The 21,246-nt window shown below is 39.8% G+C and overlaps 2 protein-coding genes across 4 annotated transcripts in view; one reads left to right on the top strand and one right to left on the bottom strand.

The window, feature by feature from the left end:
• COPB2 (COPI coat complex subunit beta 2) overlaps positions 1-6,914 on the top strand; it is a 31,998-nt gene extending 25,084 nt beyond the window's left edge. For both annotated transcript variants that reach the window (XM_003826539.5, XM_034957504.2), the window contains exons 16-22: positions 2,014-2,124; positions 3,243-3,457; positions 5,137-5,229; positions 5,321-5,501; positions 5,687-5,755; positions 6,231-6,302; positions 6,547-6,914. In XM_003826539.5, the coding sequence (XP_003826587.1) occupies positions 2,014-2,124; positions 3,243-3,457; positions 5,137-5,229; positions 5,321-5,501; positions 5,687-5,755; positions 6,231-6,302; positions 6,547-6,642 (837 nt within the window). In that variant the 3' untranslated portion in view covers positions 6,643-6,914. The remainder of the gene's footprint in view (positions 1-2,013; positions 2,125-3,242; positions 3,458-5,136; positions 5,230-5,320; positions 5,502-5,686; positions 5,756-6,230; positions 6,303-6,546) is intronic.
• Positions 6,915-7,460: 546 nt separating this feature from the next.
• MRPS22 (mitochondrial ribosomal protein S22) lies at positions 7,461-20,566 on the bottom strand. 2 transcript variants are annotated; one of them, XM_034957505.3, is made up of 8 exons: positions 20,325-20,566; positions 17,482-17,648; positions 16,200-16,364; positions 14,201-14,344; positions 13,461-13,544; positions 11,731-11,876; positions 8,714-8,822; positions 7,461-7,588 (listed from the first exon to the last, which is right to left on the bottom strand). In XM_034957505.3, exons 1-8 carry the CDS (start codon positions 20,494-20,496, stop codon positions 7,493-7,495), a joined length of 1,083 nt encoding a protein of 360 aa, XP_034813396.1. In that variant the 5' UTR covers positions 20,497-20,566; the 3' UTR covers positions 7,461-7,492. The 2 variants fall into 2 exon arrangements, with proteins under 2 accessions (XP_034813396.1, XP_008950192.1); XM_008951944.4 differs by having other exon boundaries at positions 17,482-17,645; positions 20,325-20,530.
• Positions 20,567-21,246: the final 680 nt, after the last annotated feature.

Genomic DNA, 21,246 nt, shown 5'->3' with positions numbered 1-21,246 from the left:
GGGTCTCAGTAGAAGATACCTTGGAGTCTCAGTATTTAATATTTCATTGAGTCTGTGTATCCATTTTCATAATCTCCTGTCTTCCTTTGATACTCTATACTTTTTCCTCCAAGTGTGCTTGGAATCTCCTGGTCTGGAGACTCTTTAGTTTGCCCTCTCCAAAGAATAAACCTGTCTTCTTTGTCACGAGGTGGGAGAGGGGAGGTGAGAGAGGGGAGGTGGGAGAGGGGAGCGGATCTAGAGTTTCTAAATGCTTTTAGGGCAGTTTGTTTGTTTTTAGCCCTACCATTCATCAGACACACTGGGTGTAAATCACATTGTTTCTATGCTGTTCTCACTCCTGATTTAGGATCTGTTTTCTCTACTGTTTTAACAAAATGTTTATATTCCTCCACCAGCTTTCCAGCTTCCAAACTTTTGTTACTGTTTCCTCTCCCTTTCTGTGTGTCGTTGGGAGCTTATGCCTTTAAAAAAAAATCCTTTTAGTGTGATTTTATTAGTAGTAGGGAATTAGCAGAAAACAAAAGTATATATATTTAGTCCGCCTCATTTCATGTGTTTTGCCCTTGGCTGTATCTGACTAGTTCCAGAGATCTTCCATCCTCCACTCTTGGGTTTTATGTTATCTATATCAATGCTAGTGGAAAAAAAGTAACTCCGGTTATTTAGAATGCCTTATTTACATCGTATTCATGGATGGATCAGGGCGGGTTGGCAGCCTGTATAAGCTGAGAAGTTAAAACATTTCAAACTTGATGATAAAGCCATCCTGAAGATATAGCCAGACAGAACCCTAAAGCTGTCCAGCTTCTCAATCTTGACTATCCCATAAATGAGCATTCTCCCTCAGTCTGGTGAAGAGGTAAACTATCCCTGAGCTTTTTGTGTAACACATTACATCCCTAGAGCTAAAAATGACCCCATCAGTAGTGTTTGTCTTGAAGGAGAAGCTAATTTAATAATTACAATAGTTGATTTAAAACAGTGGTCCCCAACCTTTTTGGCACCAGGGACCAGTTTCGTGGCAGATAGACAATTTTTCCACTGATGGGAAGGGGGTACATTTCAGGATGAAACTGTTCCACCTCAGATCGTCAGGCATTAAGAGTCTCATAAAGAGCACGGAACCTAGATCCATCACATGCACAGTTCACAATAGGGTTCATGCTCCTATGAGAATCTAATGCCATTACAGGCGGAGTTTAGGTGGTAATGCTCACTCACTCACCCACCCACTGCTCACCCTCTGCTGTGCAGCCTGATTCCTAACAGGCCACAGACTGGTTGTTTGGGAGACCCCTGGTTTAAAAGCTTGTTCTTAATGCTTTAATGGAGCATGGGAAGGAAATTTTAGATTTCCTGTCTTTTGGATACTTGCTGAGGAACTGGACTTGAGACCAACAATAAAGGAATAGGTAATGACACCTAATTGGTGACTGGACCTGAATACACAATGTTTGCTATGACCTACAGATGACAGAAAGTTGGAAGGTTTTATATTTGACTCCCGTTTCTTTGGCCATTTACTGCTAATAGTCTCATCTGCAAAATGAGGGGTTGGACTAGATGATCTCTACTTCCCAGCCTAGTTGAGTAGATTACCAACAGCTAAGTTTACACTGCTGTGCCTAGTTTTCTTCTTTTGAAATGATTCTTGTTTAGTCAACTTTGCAAAATTCCTTTCTTTTTGACATATCTGTTTATATTTACATTTCCAGTTTTACTGGTTACTTGAGTTTAACATTAGCCAGCTTCCATTATCCTAATAAACAGTAAGAATTCTGTCACTGAATATTTTATCTGCCAGGTTTGTTCTTACCACTTCCTTTTAATGACTCCTTAATTATTCCATCTTCTTATTAAATAGTGGGGTTTCTAGTTTGAGAGGGAAATTATTTGCTCTGTGAATGTGTGTACACTGTATATGTGTGTGTGTATATATATATATAAAACATACATACATTTTTGTATGCATAAGTAACATATATATATAATTTTTAAAAATCTGTTTAGGGCTTCAAGCAGCAAGCTCTTACAGTATCCACAGATCCTGAGCATCGTTTTGAGCTTGCTCTTCAGCTTGGAGAGTTAAAAATTGCATACCAGTTAGCAGTGGAAGCAGAGGTATGTACTAATTCATGATTTTTCATAACTGATGGAAAAGTCAGTAGGTACTTCTATGTGTTTGGTGTAATGTTTTGTTATTAAAGTTTTCCCAAATGCAAATTAGTGGCTCATTTTGTTGAAGTTATTGTCTCTCTCTTATCTTTTTAAAAGATGTATTATGTTAAACTTTGCATAAGTTAAATTGATTACATTGGAGATATTCTTAGCACTCTAATTTGTTTTAAGAAAAATTGTTTTCATATCTTATGTGAGCTCTGTTCTGCAAGATAAGGAAAGATGTAAAATAGTATGTAAACTAGTCTGGAAAGCCTAAGTGTACAGACATAGCAGTTATTTGCCAGTGTCTGAAACTAGCTAAAAATATGTTGGTTTTGAAAGGGGTTTTGAAAGACAGCCCAATCCCCTCATCTTTTGGTGTTGAATAGAGCAGGCAGTCAGAGAAGGACAGTGCTGCCTTGGTGGCACTCACCTTCAGCAGCAGATGCTCTTAGCACATCTGGTCTAAATGTTTGAGCTAAATGGGCTGTTCAGGGAGGCTCAAGTGGGAGAAATGTTAATACCATTTTTGTAATGATATTTTTATAGATCTTTGTATATTGAGGCTCCCAATTGTTGTTTCAGACTGGCATTTACTGGTAAATTAATTTCAGATATGCAAAATAAATTTTAGCTACGTTAAGATCATCTAAACATGCAGCATTTTGAGTTCTGAAAAGCTACAAGTGAGACATAATATTATTGTGAAATATTTAAAGACGTTTTGTACACTTTCAAAAAAGTGATATTAAATCACTTGTTAAAATAATTGCAGTCTAATTGCCTTAAAACTCCAGTGAGATGGTTTTACTTTCCCTGTGTAATTATAAGATAAAAGTATAATGGGTTGATGATAATTATTTGCACGTCATTAAAATTGTGTTTAAATTCATTTTGTATACATGAATAATTTCCATTTCCTCATTGTACATTTTGCAATGCCATTCTTATTTTGATAGAGCCAACTTAACAAACACAGCTCTTTCTATAAACATTGTCTGCACAGTTAACAGAATAATGTTGGAAATGTAAATGCTTATTTCTAAAGATATTTTAACTTGGAAACTCTTTTCTTACAGTCAGAACAGAAGTGGAAACAACTTGCTGAACTTGCCATTAGTAAATGTCAGTTTGGCCTAGCCCAGGAGTGCCTGCATCATGCACAGGATTATGGGGGCCTGCTGCTTTTGGCCACTGCCTCTGGAAATGCTAATATGGTGAACAAGCTAGCAGAGGGTGCGGAGAGAGATGGCAAAAATAATGTGGCATTCATGAGCTACTTTTTACAGGGCAAGTGAGTATTAATTTAAAAGATTAATTAATTCTACACTGAGGATGGTTTTTGGAGAGGGAAGTGAAGAATGAACCCTGGAGAGAACTGATGAATGGCCAAATGGTGTTGAATAGACTGGGCAGTCAGAGCAGGACAGTGCTGCCTTGGTGGCACTCACCTTCAGCAAGGGATGCCCTTAGCACATCTGATCTAAATGTTTGAGCTAAATGAGCTGTTCAGGGAGGCTCAAGTGGGAGAAGTGTTAAACACCTTCAACAGCCCTGCCAGTTAATGGTGGAAGCATTTTATTTTATGATTGCAGGAGGCTATTGAGCTGCTCTAGTAGGTACCTGAAGGGCAGGTGATTTTACCCAAATTGGATAATTTTGATCCATTTATGGCAAGAACAAAAGGGGATAAGTATGCCACTTACTTGTAGATTTGAGCCCACTATAAAGCATAAAGATGTCTCATATTTTTAAGTCTAACCGAGTTAGCATAAACCAAATCATTTGGACATTAGTTGGCAGTATTATGAAATAAAACACAAAAGTATTCTTTCCTTTTTTTTTTTTTTTTTGAGATGGAATCTCACTCTGTTGCCCAGGCTTGAGTGCAATGGCATGATCTCGGCTAATTGCAGCCTCTGTCTCCCTTGTTCAAGCCCTTCTCCTGCCTTAGCCTCCCAAGTAGCTGGGATTACAGGCATGCGCCACCACACCCGGCTTGTGTTTTTAATAGAGATGGGGTCTCACCATGTTGGCCAGGCTGGTCTCAAACTCCTGACCTCAAATGATCCGCCTGCCTCGTCCTCCCAAAGTGCTGGGATTATAGGTGTGAGCCACCACGCCCAGCCCGAAAGTATTCTTTAACCTTCCCCTACGTACTGATTTTTTTTTTTACAATCCCATACTTCGCCATATAACTTTGAACGTGCACCCCATTGTATGTATGTGAATGTATTTATGAATTTATATACCTGTAAGAATAGACCCTATTCCTTATCCATAATTCAAAAATCCAAAAATATTCTGAAAACAGTTATAACTGTTTTGATGGCAAGACCTGAGCTGAACTGCTTTAGTATTTTTAGTTGCTTTTATACCAACTTGGTACATTTTTATTGCATTTAACATTCCTATGTAAGTTATTGCAGTATTAATGTTTGTGGCTTTTTCATGCTGAGGATGTGAGGTAATACATAGTATACATACTGTATCACCTTTCGAAAATCCAAAAAATTCTGAATTCTGAAACATATTGTCCACATCATAAAACTTGCACAGAAAAAAAATGAAATTAAAATAGAAGAAAAAATAAGACACTTTGGTATTCTGTTGGAGACACTGCCCTAGATATTTGTCTTGTGGAACTGAATTTCTGCTGGCATATATCCTTATGCCTTTAAAATTTGCTAATCTAACCTGCCTTAACTCCTCTTGAAAAGCCCCTTTAGGTTCTTAGGAATTATTATAATTAAGTTAAGTAGATTCAAAGTAGTCAGGAAAGCTGTCTTACCCCTCATACCCTTGCAGTGTGTTGATTATGTAACAACCATTAAAAGACAAGTGACAGAAATGAGATGTATGTGTGAAGATTGGGGAGATTTTTGGCTTTGTAACACTAAATTTACTTTGTGTTAAGTACCATTATTATAGTGTTTATTCTTGGTAACAGTACCTCTCCTTTTTAATGTTTAGGGTTGATGCCTGCCTAGAGCTCTTAATTAGAACTGGACGGCTGCCAGAAGCTGCCTTCTTGGCCCGAACTTACTTACCCAGTCAGGTTTCAAGGTACAGACTTTTAATTTTAGGAAGAAATGTTTCCAATAAAAAGAGAGCACATTTACTTAGTCTCTCTTTGGTTCCATGATGTCTATAATAGGGTAGTGAAACTCTGGAGAGAGAATCTCTCAAAAGTCAATCAGAAAGCAGCAGAATCCCTTGCTGACCCAACAGAGTATGAAAACCTGTTCCCTGGATTAAAAGAAGCCTTTGTTGTTGAAGAATGGGTGAAGGAAACACATGCTGATCTGTGGCCAGCCAAACAATACCCACTTGTCACGGTGAGTGGCCAGGATGTCAAGCTTCATTTGTTGTAACTACAGGGTGGAAGTACATTCAGGACTTCAGATTATGAACTGCTGTCTTCTTTTAAAATTAAGAGCTGATATCTGGGATTTAGGCCAAGTTCTTAGGTAAATTATGATTTCAGAATATCTCATTTCATCATTGCTTTATTCTCTGATAGCCAAATGAAGAGAGAAATGTCATGGAAGAGGCAAAAGACTTTCAGCCCTCAAGATCTACAGCTCAACAGGTCAGTAGAGCACTTCATGTGATAAATTTGGCTGAGATGGTTCACTTTTTTTTTTTTTTTTTTTTTGAGACAGAGTTTCGCTCCATTGCCCTGGCTGGAGTACAGTGGCGCGATCTAGGCTCACTGCAAGCTCTGCCTCCCGGGTTCACGCCATTCTCCTGCCTCAGCCTCCCGAGTAGCTGGGGTAATTACAGGTGCCCATCACCGGCCCGGCTAATTTTTTTTGTATTTTTAATAGAGACAGGGTTTCACTGCATTAGCCAGGATGGTCTCGATCTCCTGACCTCATGATCCACCCGCTTCAGCCTCCCAAAGTGCTGGGATTACAGGCGTGAGCCACTGCGCCCAGCTGAGATGGTTCACTTTAAACATCATCTCCCACTTCCTAATTCTGATCATCCTTTTCTTGGGGGAAAACTTGAAATTCCCGAGTAAATTCCCTTGTCTTCATATATATCTTCACTTGTGGTTTCAGGAACTTGATGGGAAACCTGCTTCTCCTATTCCAGTTATTGTGGCCTCCCACACAGCCAACAAAGAAGAAAAGGTAGGTCAGACATCATACTCAAACCTCCCTCTACCGCATCTTCCTCCCCATCAATATCTGGATGATACATAGGCCTCTGTGGTTTAAGTGACATAATCAGTTTCAGAGCAGGGGCTTTGAAATGGGAAGATGCTCTTTTTGACTATTAAGAAAATCTTAGTTCTCACTTTGAATCATGAACCCATGGATAACTTTCCTTTAACAGTACTGTAAAACTTAATTACCCTCTTCCTTTTGTCTGCAGAGTTTACTCGAACTAGAAGTAGATTTGGATAATTTGGAATTAGAAGATATTGACACAACAGATATCAATCTGGATGAAGATATTTTGGATGATTGACTGTAATGCTTTCCATTTACCTGACTAAACAGATCATTATTATATATAGGTATTGATTGCTACCCTGACCACAGTGCTTTGGACTATGAGAAACTTCTTAGATTTTTATATGTAAATGCTGTGGACCACTGGGAGCACAATGCCCACATCATCTTAAGAAGAGTTTATGTGCAGCATTTAAATCACTGTGTTTTCCTTGTTAACTAAAACAGACATGGGCTTTGATTTTTTTCATACTATTAGACCATATCTCATAAAACCTTTTGAATTAATGAAGGTACTTGTTTCCTTTCTCAATAATGAAAATAGGCTTCTAGTTTTAGAAGGCTGAGCCGAAACTACACCTTGCCTAGGGATCAGCCCCACTGTCTTTTCTTTGTATAACTAAATCTGCATTTTCAAATGTTGTCAATCACATTTTTCTTAGAGCTGAATATCCATGCTGTAATTCTCTAAACTCTTTTTCTTGACCTCATTGCATCATTCCACAGGTCTTGCCCCGATTTTGTCTAGCAGCTACCCATTTCTGGAGTCAGGATGTGAAACCTCTGTTCCTCTGACCTCATTAAGCTGGGGGGGTCTGTCTAAATTAACATTTGCCCTATTTGGTAACACAAAAACACACCAGACTTTTTAACCGTACGCTCATCTAACATGATTTGAGAAATTCATAACCAGGCACTCAAATATCCTTGTAGCCTACGAAAAGTGAGTAGGGTAATAATTTTTGCTTTGTAGGGAGAACTACAAATTGATACCTTTTAATCTGGCCATTTTTTAACGTTTAGCTCAATATTAACAGAGAAATGTAGTCAGTATTTAGTAAAATAAATGTATTTTAAAAATATTTTTAGGAAGCTGCAGAATGGCGACTGAGTGCTTCTTGATAAGTTTGCAGTGTTAGTTCTATATAGGCTCCCTTCTGTGCTTCTGTTTTTGCATAGACCTGTTTAAATTAAAAAGAAAATTTTAAAACAACAGGACATATGCTATTTATAAAGTTTTTCAGTTTTAAGACATCATTAGCATTTCTGTAGTAGCAAAGAGTCCTACTTAAAAAGGTCTTTCAAATTTCAGTTTTTCCCCCGATTATACAATAATAAACACACATGGACAGAAAAACAATACCCAACACATTTCAAGCAATACTAATTCTAAACACCAGAAGTATCCAATTAAGACCCTGACATTGTATTAATATTAATACTTCCTTCGAGATCAAAACAAAAACCATCAGGTTAGAGAGAAATCTGGAGGCTAAGAGTTACCAAACTAACTTTTCACTTTAAAGAATATTTTCTCCAAAAACATTGTGCTTTATCAGGTTCATAAAGAAAATCGGTACTGTAGTTTCTCTCTACTCTTCCTAGGATGTCATCACAGGTCATTGTTTCCTTAGCTTTGCAGCATGCAAACAGTATTACTAGGATAGAAGCCAGTTCCACAAAACCACGTATATTCTGAGCATTAGAAGAGATGAAATTAATTATACAATCTCCTCCCCCTCCTTCCCTTCCTGAAAATATCATCTCAATTCTCAGCACTTACAGATGAATGTATATAAGCCCATGGTTTTGAGAGGTATGCAGCTCCAAAATGACAATACAGCTAAGGCTTGATGATATACAAGCATCACACTCTCCACTTCTTGACACATGCCCATTTCCGCCGATGTGATGTGGCCACACAAAGACAGGAAGCTGCTCTGGGGGACATGTGCTACTTAGTCCTCTACCCTGTCCTGTTGGTGGCTTGAACACCTCAGATGCAGCTCAGCCCTTCCAGTGCACCAAAGAACAAAGGGGCTGCTCCCTGCACTGTCGAACTTCTCTGGACTCCAGCTGCTAGCACCGCATCACTCAACCTACTTTACTGCACTTTACCCCCCTCCCCTGTCTGTTTCTATTGTCCAGGCTGAAGAAATATGGGGACAAATCATACTGATGTTTTCAAGACCACAGATGTCCCATATTCACAAATCTGTTTAGTTACCATTAATTATGACCCAATTCTGAATTTTTCCCAGCTCAATTACCACCACAAAACAACCAATATGAAAAAAAAACTTTACCTTGATTAAATTTATTCCCTCAGCAGCCTGATCCTTGGCCCCTTGAGCCGACTGGCCTTCTGGATGGAGCAGGTGATACAGCTGGACCAAGTTGGTTGCATCATCGATTCTGAGAATGAAAGGGTTTAATGTTATCTAGGGGTTTTCTTCATTTGATTCACAGTCCTATAAAAGTGTGTGCCAACTTCAAACTAAATTACATTTCAGACTTTCCTCAGGCTGGGGGGATTGGGGAAGGACCTTCAGTTTTACAGTTTCAAAAGCATTTTCAGGAAAATTGACTAATTTAGGCCTCACACCAACTCCGTGAGGCAGCTAGGGCAGGAGTCACTGCAGGAAGTGTCTAATTTATGAAAGTGAATATATTCCAAATGTGGCTATATTCTTTTTGGAAAAAGAGCACCATTTCTCACAGAAACAGCATTCCTAATGGTAGATAATTTCCAGGCCAGCTTACTTCACCAGCATGTAATAGTCTAATCCAACTCAAGAGGACAGAAACACAGCTTCATCCCACATAAGCAGGAGGGTGGTGGTCACAGGGATCTCAAAGTCACTTGCCTCTAAGTGACATTTGCTAACAGACAAATGCCTCTACAAAAGGCCCCCTAAGATTCCAAGGAAAGACTTTCAGGCCACCAGACTATTCACAGGAACGCATTAGTAAAATAGCATCCTAGTGAAGCAAATTTGAAATTATACACACACATCAGACAAAAAGGAAAATCGGGTTCTACATCAGCAATCTGTCTAACTTCAGCATCACACAACTACCTATGAAGAAGACAGAACAAGAATTCAGTTCTTCTGGTCTGTACTTCTCAGAAATGTATAAACAATTTTTATCAACATTAAAACTGTCCTAGCAAAACCAAACAATCACTATCTTTTCACACAGCTGACACTTTCCCACCATTTGCCATCTCATCGCTGGAGGGCACAGAAAAATGACACTCAAAATGCTTGTGCTTTTGAGGCTCTGCTATATACACTAAGTGAACTACTGGCTTCCAGTTGGGAATGGAGGGCTGAGGACACCCTAATTCAGTGCTTCCGCAGCTAGCACTCTTCAGCCTTCCCTGCGTTCCCCTTACCTGAGCTGGGGGATGAAGAGCAGGGTGACAGTGGGAGTAAGTACAGAATTCCTCAAGCCTTGGTAGCCTTAGAGAAATGCTCTGGGCTTATACTGAGGCTCATCTACCCTAAAGGCCATCTCTCAGGAAAACAGAGCTGTTGTATCGTAAAGCTTTTCAGGGGGAAAAAAATAAAAAATGTTCATCACAAATCTACTGTGCTTGTTATAATCTAACAAAGTCCACTAAATGTAGTAACGAAATGTCTCCCCAATAAAAAATTAAGATTCCCTTTGGAGCTTAGGCATGTGGCCTTATAAAGAGCTTAACTGGATTGCTACCTGTTGGTATGTTCAGGGCTTCATTAGGTTCATGCTTAAGTATAATGCCTGTGCCTCACAGAACAATTTAAATTTAGCTTAACACCCCACCCATACTTAAAGAGCAAATAAATTATATTTCAAAAAGATTTTAAAATAATCTCAATATAAAAACCAACAGTGGGAACTGAGTCTGGAATAAATGTGTGCAGAATCCTAATTCTTTTCTGAGCTCCATTCAGTAAGGATATGCACCCTCTACTGTCCAGCCTGTGATTTGCAGTAAGCTCACTCTTCTGTTCAGAATGACCACAGGAGGGCCTTTACCTAGGAATAGCAGGAAAAGCTAAGTAAGTACTCAAACTTCCCTCCCAGTAAGCATGAATTGCTTCAGATGTAAAGCTTACATGTGATGAGTAATACTATAATATCATACATTAATATATCCTAATAAAGAACTTTAATTTTCAAACATTTCTGCGTTGCTCTAATTTTTTGTAAGAACATACTGTTTTAATAATAAAACAATTTCAGAATGATTAAACTCAAGAAACTTTATAAGTGGAAAATTCATTCATAGGAGATAATATACATAAAGACAAGTCACTTGAGCATCCCCATCAGCACCAGCCCCCAATTATGGGGTATGAAGGTATATTTCTGCCCTCTGATTTTTATTACACTACATATGCTGGCGAAATGGGCTGGCCTGGAAATCATCATCATTAGGAATGTTGTTTCTATGAGAAATGATGCCCTTTTCCCAAGTATGGGCTGTATTTTATTCTGAAAATAAGTTCTGTGGAACTTTCAGTTCCACATGCCTTACCTTTGTGTATATGGTTTGTATTACATGTTAGGATACTCTGCGAGTCAAAAACTAACAGTCTAAAGGTGGCAGTAATCTCAAAACTGTCTTGTAGTTCAGACTTGAGTCCAGCAAGGGCTTTTTGTGGAAAGTTGACTTTCTTACTACAGCCATGCTGCTTCCTTGTCATTTTGGCCTTCCTAAATCAACTGATAGAAAGATGCTCAAAAACTATTTTCTCTTCAGTTTTATCACAAGTTGTATTATTTCCAGCTAGAAGCCTGGGAGCACACCAGCTTGATGCTAAAATACAACAGGTATTTTTTGTTTCATGCTACTCTGAAAAGAAGCTAACTTTTTCATGCCTTAAAAATCTTGCAAAAGCAAGGGATATCAAAAGTATTTTCATAAGTTAAAGGATGGTGTTTACTGAAAAGCCCTAGAAATAGTTCTACCAGAAAACAACCACAGAGCTTATTTCTACTTCTTTACATTTCCTATTTAATCCCCCTTTCGGTATCTGGAAAGTTCAGCAACCCAGGAGCATTGGTGAGCTCAGGATAAGTTAATATTGAGGGTTTACAGTACAGATCCAAAGCCACTTACTCTTTCAAGAGAAAGTAAGTGGCTTACTTACACTTTATATAAAAGCAAAAACTAGGAGAGCTAGGTTATACTAAAAGAACAAATCCATAAACTGAGGTAAGCAAGCACTAGACAGTATACTGTTATCACTGGAAAAATACCATAGCTTAAATACAGATGAACTGTTAGAGCAATAAGAATGATTCTTTCACTTACTAAGATCATACTTACAAATCTCTCTGAATCTGGTCAATCAGCAAACCATCAATCTTTTTATTATTTACAAAATACCACACCATTCCACCAAAGTATCTTGTTGAACGTAAAAGGTCATATTTTCCACGTTTATCTATATCTTCATAGGTCTTGTGATGAACCTATCCACATATAATGCAACTCTTCAGAAACATGAAAATAAGAAGTATGCAGCATTATTCAACGTACACTGATTAGCATGAGTGCTGCCCAAGCAAGTAAAACCAGGTCTACTTACAGTTGCCTCCATATCATTAACCAATTGGTATGATTTAAACCATTCCTAGTACAACCCACCTTAGGTGGGAAGGAGGATTCTATTAAGAAAGAATTTTGGCCAGGCACAGTGGCTCATGCCTATAATCCCAACACTTTGGGAAGCTGAGGTGGGAGGACTGCTTGAGCAGTCCTCATCTCTAGGAAAATTTTTTTAAAAATTAGCTGGGCATGGTAGGCCACAGAATAAGACCCTGTCTTTAAAAAAATAAAAAGAGAAGAATTTGCCTAAATGACAGCAAGTCTGTGCCTTCTCCACTGTAGAAGTATGTGGCAGCCTGAAGCAAAATACAAACATTTATAGCCATATTAAGTACTTTTGGCAGGCCAACTACAATTTATTAAGCACCGACTATGCATATAGAGACCACTGGAAATAATGTAGCACCCACTTCTTGGTCACTATGGGAGAAAAGAAATCAAGTATTTTTTCACTACTCTCCCTTTCTCCTATCCCTCCCCCCATCAACTACCCTATTCTACCAGCTAGCCCATTCCATCTTATTAACTAAAAGCCCTTCAGTCCTCCTTCCAGATTGATCTTCCTAAATGAAGGTTCTGATGGGGGCATTCCTCTGTTCAAAAGGCTTTCAAAGGTCTGCTGACTGAATTCCAGATTCCTCAGCCTAGCATCTGAGGTCACCTATGATGTGGCTACATCCACCTTCCTAACTTAATCTTTAATCACTCCCCTACATATACATGGCATATATAAGCAAACCAGATCACTGGCCGTTTCTCAAGCCTCCTTTTTTCCTGCCTGTTGCTTATAGTGTTCTCTCTACCTGAAACACCTCACCCAGCTCCACCTGCCACAACATTTCCTGCACTTCTAGAACCCTCCTTAACACCCCTATGAAGGCTTTCTTCAAAGAATTTGTAATCTTCTCTTAGTGTCTAGCATTTTAGGCCTGAGGAGATAATTATTTGTATACTTACTAGCACCTTTCCCCACAGCCATATCCGGACTGCTGGCTTTGGCACAGCATACTCTATCCTAGTTGGTGGCATCACCTATACTACCCAAGATAATACCTTACACATAGAAGGTACTAATGAATACTTACTGAGCTGTAAGACAAACACACTCTACTTCGGCAAAATTTTAGTAAATAATTTGATTCCTATATGGTAAACTGAAAAGAGAATAGGCTTTGTCATCAAACTTGGGTCCTAACCCTACCACTTAGTAGCTCTGCAACTTTCAGCAAGCTACTTAACTCTACAAGCTTAAATTCCCTCATCTTTAATCAAGGGTTGTTGTGATTATAAAATATATATCTCGCACACATCTGTACTCAATAGATTTTCAGGTATTTCTCTTCCCTTTCCCCTGTATCAAAACTTACAACGAAATTCATTGAGCTAGATTAAAAATCTTACTCATAACCATACTTAAGCCTATATTTTAGAAACTAAAATATACTCACCTTGATATACTCTGTGGAATCTGGCTCAAACTGGGCAAAGCAGAGATTGAGGACATCAACATGCCTGTCCTGGCTATACATAGTCTAAAACCACACAGCAGAGTTAGCATCACATGAGAACACTCAAGTTCAGCACCAGTCCTGATGTCATGACAGGCCTGCCCACCCACAAACTGGCCACTCTGTGCTCCTCAAGAAGCATAAAGAAATAACACAGGCTTTGTAATTGTCACACCTAGATTCAAATTCCAGCTAAGCCAATTATGAGAGAACCCTAGTACAACCCATCTTGGGTGGTAAGGAGGATTCTATTAAAAAAGAAGTCGGCCAGGCGTGGTGGCTCACGCCTGTAATCCCAGCACTTTGGGAGTCGGATTGTGGGGGTGGGGGGGTGCGAATCCCGAGGTCAGGAGTTCAAGACCAGCCTGGCCAACATGGTGAAACCCCGTCTCTACTAAAAATACAAAAATTAGCCAAGCGTGGTGGCGGGCGCCTGTAATCCCAGCTACTCATGAGGCTGAGGCAGAAGAATCACTTGAAACCAGAAGGTGGAGGTTGCAGTGAGCTGAGATCCCGCCACTGCACTTCAGCCTGGGCAAAAGGAGCGAAACTCCATTTCAAAAAAAAAAAAAGTCAAGTTATCATTAGAAATGTTCATCTGGATCAAGGCACAAAGCCAACTGGTTCTAAAAATAAATCATCACCACTGGCTCTAAAACATAAAACCTAAGTCACCTTACCCTAAGATTTTCTTCCTTGAAAATTATTGGTGTCAAAATTTTACGACCTTCTTTTGGGAAATAAACTTGTATCATTCGGTCCCGTTCTTCCCAAGAGGCTTTGCGTAGTGTGCCACTTGGTTCTCTGACGACAATAAAACGCTCCTAAAATAGAAAAACATAATCAAGGATGCGTTTGTGAGTACGTATTTTTAGTTCCTGTGTCCCACTAAGGCCATTATAAGAATAATTTGCAATCAACAATATAAAATGCAATCATGCATATGAGATCAATGATAATTTTAAACCTCAAAGACTTGGCAAGGTTTGATATTTCCTTCACTAATCACTGCTGTGCATCTGACAATCAGAAATCTAAAATGAAAGTATTCAGTAAGTACCAACTATGGTGCTAACGTGAGTTCGATACGAAAAAAGCTGAGATTCATCTATATCCATTTTAGAGGAAAGAAGTGCTATGACCTTTCCAAACTTTCATTTCTCTATCCCAAAGTCTCATCTAAACAGATTTTACTACTTTATGATCTATGTTTAAAGTCCTTGGGATAAAAGGAACAAACCCAAGAATGAGGAGTCTTACTTCTACACTTTTATGATTTCTCATATTGGCATTAGACATAAACATGTCTGAGAGGCTGTCTGGTCCAACTGTCTCTGGTCACTTCGATCTTCCAACTGCCAACTCCCAGGCCATGGGATCACTTCCTCCTCTAAATTCTACCTACTTTTTATACCATTCAACTGGAAATTTACCCCGGACAAGATTTTTGGCATCCCTCAGATATTGTTATATAACTGGAAAAGGGCAGGAAATGTGGATTATAATTTTTTGCAATACTGGGAGTGGCATACATGGAGCTTTGCACATTGCTGATAATTGATACACACCTGATTAATGTATAAATTAACCAAACAGTACTGACTCTCAACTTTTCAGAGGTGTAGGAGTCTCTAAATGTGTTCCGAAGATAACATAGTTAAAACTTCCATCAACACTGCCAATCGAAAAAAAAAAAAGCACATGCCAACATAATACAATTTTTCCTCAGAAGGATTTTGGTAATTTGAGAAACCTGAATTCCAAGTTCCTTTCTCCTTTTCAAGTTATAAAATGCTTCCCAACCAACCTGCATAGCACTGCAAACATATATTAAAGCATCACAAAACAAAAACTGTAATTAAAATTGAAACTCTGTGACTCATGTTCATTATGTCAAATATACAGATGGCTGGTGTTGAACATAGCTCAAATCGTTTTCTAACCATAATCATGTATAATAAAAGATTAATATGGAGTGAACCTTCTCCCAAACTCAGCATTCTATAGTGTTCTAATGTATTCTGTGGGCTGAATTGTAAACTATTCTCTTTTTATTCTTTACTTGCAAAGGCTCAAATACAAAGCTTACGTATTTCTAAAATGCCAGAGTGTTCTTTTAAATTTGCAATCAAGTAAAGAGGAGCCAGAGAATAACAATCACAACAGAAGAAGTGGTGATGCCTGAAAATTATCTGAGAAACATCTGTCATTCTTACTGAAAATTCTGGAAAGCGAAAATCCTTTATGATGTCTGAGTTTCTTGGCATCATCAAGGAATTTATAAGACAGAAACATTCTATCTTCTCAAAAAGCTTCAGCTAAAGAAATCCATCTAACTTAGGCAAAAAGAGTCTCCTGCTTCCATTGCCTTGTAGATTTTTGTCCATTTGTGGTTTGGGATGGGTTTCTGCCTGTATCTGTGTACCCCTTGTTCTGCCTCAGCACATCTGGAATCTGGAAAATACTGTGCCTATTATCTGCTGAGAAATGGTAACATCATGATGTGGGGCTGGTCTGCATTTCTCATCCCTCATATAGTATATCTTCCAGAAGGGTCTCACCCAGTCAGAGGAAATCTGGTTTGGATGCATCAGAGACAGCCAGGTCACATCATCTCTCAAGCCCTTCTCCACATGGTATTTCAAAGAAAGATCATTTTGCAATTAGACATATACTCACCCGGTGTGGTATGCTATATGATATATCAGTAAACACATATTTGGTTGTTTCTGTTCCTTCCAAAATCTTATCTTCAGCTAATACATCATTTATTGGTACTCGCTCTTCCAGAACTGGTGGCATTTTTAATCGTACTTTAGCTGCCTCAACTGCCTGTCTTGTAGCCTAATGAAAGAAAATATTTATTAAGGAAAGCCACAAGGTTACATAATATAAGGATCATCTGACAAAAGCAGATACTAATAAAAAATGCAAAAACCTGCAAAGAAAAGAAGGTGTAGCCACAAATCAGTGAGTAAAAAGCCAAACCTGGACTTGTGAGCCCTGGCCTTTGCCTCTGCGATGTGGCTGAGACCACCAGCTATAGACTCAACCATTATCAAAACCACAAAGGCATGCTCTGAGACAAAGCCAGGCTAAAAATGCTGCTTGAAACAGAATAAAAGAATGCAGTTTTGGGGTGCTTACTATGTGCCAGATAGTGTTCAAATAGTCTAAATGTATTTGGCTGATTTAATGGCCTCAATTACCCTATGAGTTAGGTGCAATTGTTATCATCTCCATTTTACAGAAGAAAAAACAGAGGCATACAGATGTTAAGTAAATTGCTAGAAAATTGCAACACTGGTATTTGAACCTAGACAACCCAACTTCAAAGCCCATTCTCTTAACCATTGACTACATTGCTTCATGCCATACTGTTAAAAGCAGTTACCTCTAGGAGGTGAAAAGAGGGACTTTTACTCTTCATGTAATCTACCACTGGAGAGAGATATATATATTTTGCTGACTATAAATTACTTTTGAATCAGAAAGACGAGTATTAATGCTTTATGTATTCATACATCAAAGTGTTTTCCACGCAGCACTCAGTACCCATGGTACTGAGGAGGACACTGGTGCCTGGAAAACATGCTGTTTCCATGCAGGATCTCACAATCTCCCCAAAGCTTCAACCCCAAGGCAGATCACAGTAGATGTTTCTCCAGGAAGGAAGCTGGAGCAGGCAGAAAAAAGGAGGGGTGCTCAGGCTGCCTTGAGAGGAGAGAGGATACTCTCTGAACACCCAGACCTGATCCATATGCCCTAGTCTGCTCAATTCCAGCCATGCTCCCTGCCCCTCTCTGGCAGCCTACTCACATTTCTTTTCTCAGTTCTATGCCTGGTATTACCTTTCACTAGTGCCTATGGAAGAATAGCTATAAGCATCTGGAGGGGCCTCTAGAAATGTGTTTAAACCCTTAAAGAAAGGTATTCTAACAATATTCCTGCATTCACGTACCTCTTCCAACTGTGCCTGAGTCATTAGCTTATAGGTTGGTGGCTTCAGTTCTTGTATAGCTGGCTTAAAAGTCTTCTGCAAGTTCAAGCCTGTCATTTTCGTGAGTATGCTTTGAACTTCCTCATCCATAAATGTAGGTTTCTTGGTCTCTGGGCTACCAGATTCTGCTAAAATGGACTTTAGTAAATAAGAAGCTGACAAAAATGACAAGCTAACAAGACCTCTATATAGAAAAGTCAGTTAACAATAAAAAGCATTAGCACAATGTCTACCTTGGCACTGCAAAATGCTAATACCTATGAGATGCATTCATTCATTTCTTCATTTAAGATTTACTGAGCATTCATTATGATGAGGAGATAGGCTCGGTCTCTGCCAAAAGGACAGACTACTAGAGGAAGTAACAGTAATAAAGTAATTAATGTAATAACTGTAATGGTTGCTGCCACTTACAGAGTTGTCTCCTACATGGCAGGTATAACACACATTTTCAGGAATGCTTATAACCACTCACAAAATAGGTACTGATAAACCCAATTTTATAAATGAGGATGCTGAAGCCTATCCAAAGACAACTAGCTATTAAGTGATAGAGTCAAAATTTAAACCAAGGTTTGTCTGGTTCTGGATCCTAGATGGTTTCCAATTTATCATAGCGCTCCTCGGTATAAGTGGGAGGTGTGCGGAGACATAATGTGAGAGGTATGGTATACAGGAGAGGTACGGGGCTTGGGTGATTGCAGAGGAAGAAACTAAGCATAGCCTGGACTAGGGATGGGCATGACAGGGTCAAAGAAAGCGTCCCAAGAGCCTCATCACAGCAGAGAAAAAAGGGAGGGAAAGTCTAGGCTAAGAGATTGCAGCTAGGAAAGAGGCTTGGTTCACTGGACATGATACTGAAGAGGCCGTGTGTTATCATGGAAGAGCCTTTGACATAAGCAGAGAATCAAATCTTAGCTCAGCCTGATGCAGTTTGCTTATTGCTTTGCCTAACTTCTACTTCCATTTCCATTAGCAAAAAAGAAAGAAAAAGCCATTTGTTCCTAGTCACCTCTTCTTCTCCTATAAATGTTGGTATCCCTACAGATTCTGAACGATGTCCTTTTCTCCCTTCTCAGATTCTTACTCGATGATTTCTCCTATCCTGCCATGACTTCAATTACCTTTATATGCCAGAAACTCTAAAATCTGAATCTCCTGCCAAGATCACCTTCCATCCAATTACTCAACCTCTCTCATGTACTTGAATACTGCCAAGTCAGAACCCATCCACCTTCCCTTGTCTCAAACCTGCATTTTCTGTTCCCTATCTCAGCATCATCCAGTAGGCCATACAGGCCAGAAATCTTACAGCCATTCCTAAATTCTCCCTGATCCTCCAGATCTAGCCAATAGCAGTAGTAATAACAACAACAGTAATCAAATAGCTGTAGTAATAATAACAGTAATTATAAGAGCTACCATTTATTAGCTATTTACTACATGCCAATACTGACTGAGCTAAGTACTTTACACATTCAGCCTATTTAATACTCACAACAACCCATGAGGTAAACACGAAGATTATCCCAATTTTACCAAAAAAAAAAAAAGAAAAAAAAAAACACCACTGGCAGAGAACATACTGATTGTTTGCCTTCATAAATCTCATTTTAATCCTCCATTTCCCACTGCCACTACTCTAGTCAAGGCTATCCTCATCTCTTGCATCAGCCTCCCTTTCTCCATTCTGGCCCCACTACAGATCATTCTCCACCGAGCAACCAGAGTAATCTCTTTAAAATGTAATCAAGATTACTCCCAAGCTTAAAATTCACGAATGGCTTCCAACCTCATTTAGAAAAAAAGTTAAGGTGGTCTGCTTACTTACACTATGTCTGTCACTAAGTGATGTGCTCTATGAAGACCAGACCTTGTCTTATACTCATCTCTGGCACCCAGGGTTCCTCAGGGTATCCAGCACACAGCAAGTGCTCAGCACTACTCTCTCCTCAGTCTCACCCATTCACTCACCTTTAGTTACCATTTTTACTCCGATGTTCCTCACTTTATATTTAACTGCATACTGAACAGTTGACTCTTGCAGTCACCTCAAATTTAATGTGTCCCAAATAGGTTTAATTCCGCCTCCTTTCCCATCTCCTGATCTCATCTACTCCTGCACTACCCCCGCCCCCAAAATAACGGTTCCAACAATTAATTAATCTTCTTCATCTTGGTGTAAATGGGTCAACCCTCTATTCCAGTCAGAAACTTAAGAAACAATCTTAATTTGTCCCTTTAAACTCATACCCAAAGACTTAATCAAGCCTTATCAATCCTATCTCCAAAATGGGTTCCCAAATATCTGTGCTCAGTCTCATTTCTGGACATCTGCTACTGTCCCTATGCTTGAGAAGCTTCTTGCTTTCTCCTTAGCATGGCTAACCAGATCTCAGCTTTAGTCATATTTGCCAGGAACCCTTCCCTGACCTTCCAATCCAGTTTGAGTGCCTCTCCTGTGTGCGTCCCCTATAACAACCCAGGTCACACTGCACTGCCAATTCCCCATGGACATGAGTTCCCACAGGGAAATTTCTGTGTCAGTCTTAGTTTGCCATATCCTACAGAGCTTAGCACAGTGCTCTGCAAGGAGCGGAACTCAGGCACTGTAGCTGAGTGAGTGAACGAATGAACAGATATGCAGGTGATGACAAACTCTACAGGTACAGAAGGAAGACAGCTGAATCTGAGGAAGCGCTAGGATACGTGTCGCGGGGGCTATCGCGTGGTTTTCGCCTGCCAGAAACAGGATCTACGTCTCCCAGAAGAACGCCCCAGCGAAAGTCCGGAAGGTCACTTACCGGCCTCGGAGCTGAACCGGCGGCGTGGCAGCCCCATCTCGAAAGAGCAAGGTAGCGGTTGGAGCAGGCCACTGTGCCAGGGCTGGATTCGAGCCCGGAAACGGACCCGTTCCACGCCCGGAGAACTCCTCAAGAGGCTCCACAGCAATACAGTTGTTCTGAGGGGCGCCATGATTCAGAGGCCACTTGCGCCGGAAGTGATTGGGAGGGATTTCCGAGTCACGCCCAGTTCTTGCAGCACTCTGGGAAATGTAGTCTAGTTAAAGACGGAAAGGGCCGGAAGTCTTCCGGGCCCTCATAGATTGTTTCTTCTAAACTACTTATTCACAAGTAGACGGTGTTTATGTCCTTCCCTATGCATAAAGTTAAAACTTACACCTTTTTCCCTATATGCTCTTTTTCCTACCCGTTTCCATCGTTCTAAATAACAAATTTCCGGCCAGGCGCCTGTAATCCCAGCAGTTTGGGAGGCCAAGGCGGGCGGATCACCTGGGGTCAGGAGTTCGAGATCAGCCTGGCCAACATGGTGAAACCCCCCGTCTCTACTAAAAATATAAAAATTAGCCAAGCATGGTGGCGGGCGCCTGTACCAGGAGAATCGCTTGAACCCAGGAGGCAAAGGTTGCATTGAGCCAAGATCGTGCCATTGCACTCCAGCCTGAGCAACAAAGCAAGACTCCATCTCAAATAAACAAACAAACAAACACTCTAGCCTGGGTGACAGAGTGAGACTCTGTCTCAAATAAATACATAATTTATGTATTCCACTTCCTGCCCAAACCTTCTCCCCCATCCTCAGGTTTAAATCCAACTACTTCTTAAATTTCTCCATCCATACTGCTCACATGCACCCTAAATCTAACTCCTGACTCCAAGCCCTGATTACCACCACCACCACTGCCACTGCCAATTCATACACCTG

The sequence above is a fragment of the Pan paniscus genome, chromosome 2 (genome assembly GCF_029289425.2).
Source record: "Pan paniscus chromosome 2, NHGRI_mPanPan1-v2.0_pri, whole genome shotgun sequence".
In the NCBI taxonomy this organism is placed as follows: Eukaryota; Metazoa; Chordata; class Mammalia; order Primates; family Hominidae; genus Pan; species Pan paniscus.
The sequence above is the reverse complement of the archived record's forward strand: the minus strand, read 5'-3'. Positions and strand labels throughout refer to the sequence as shown.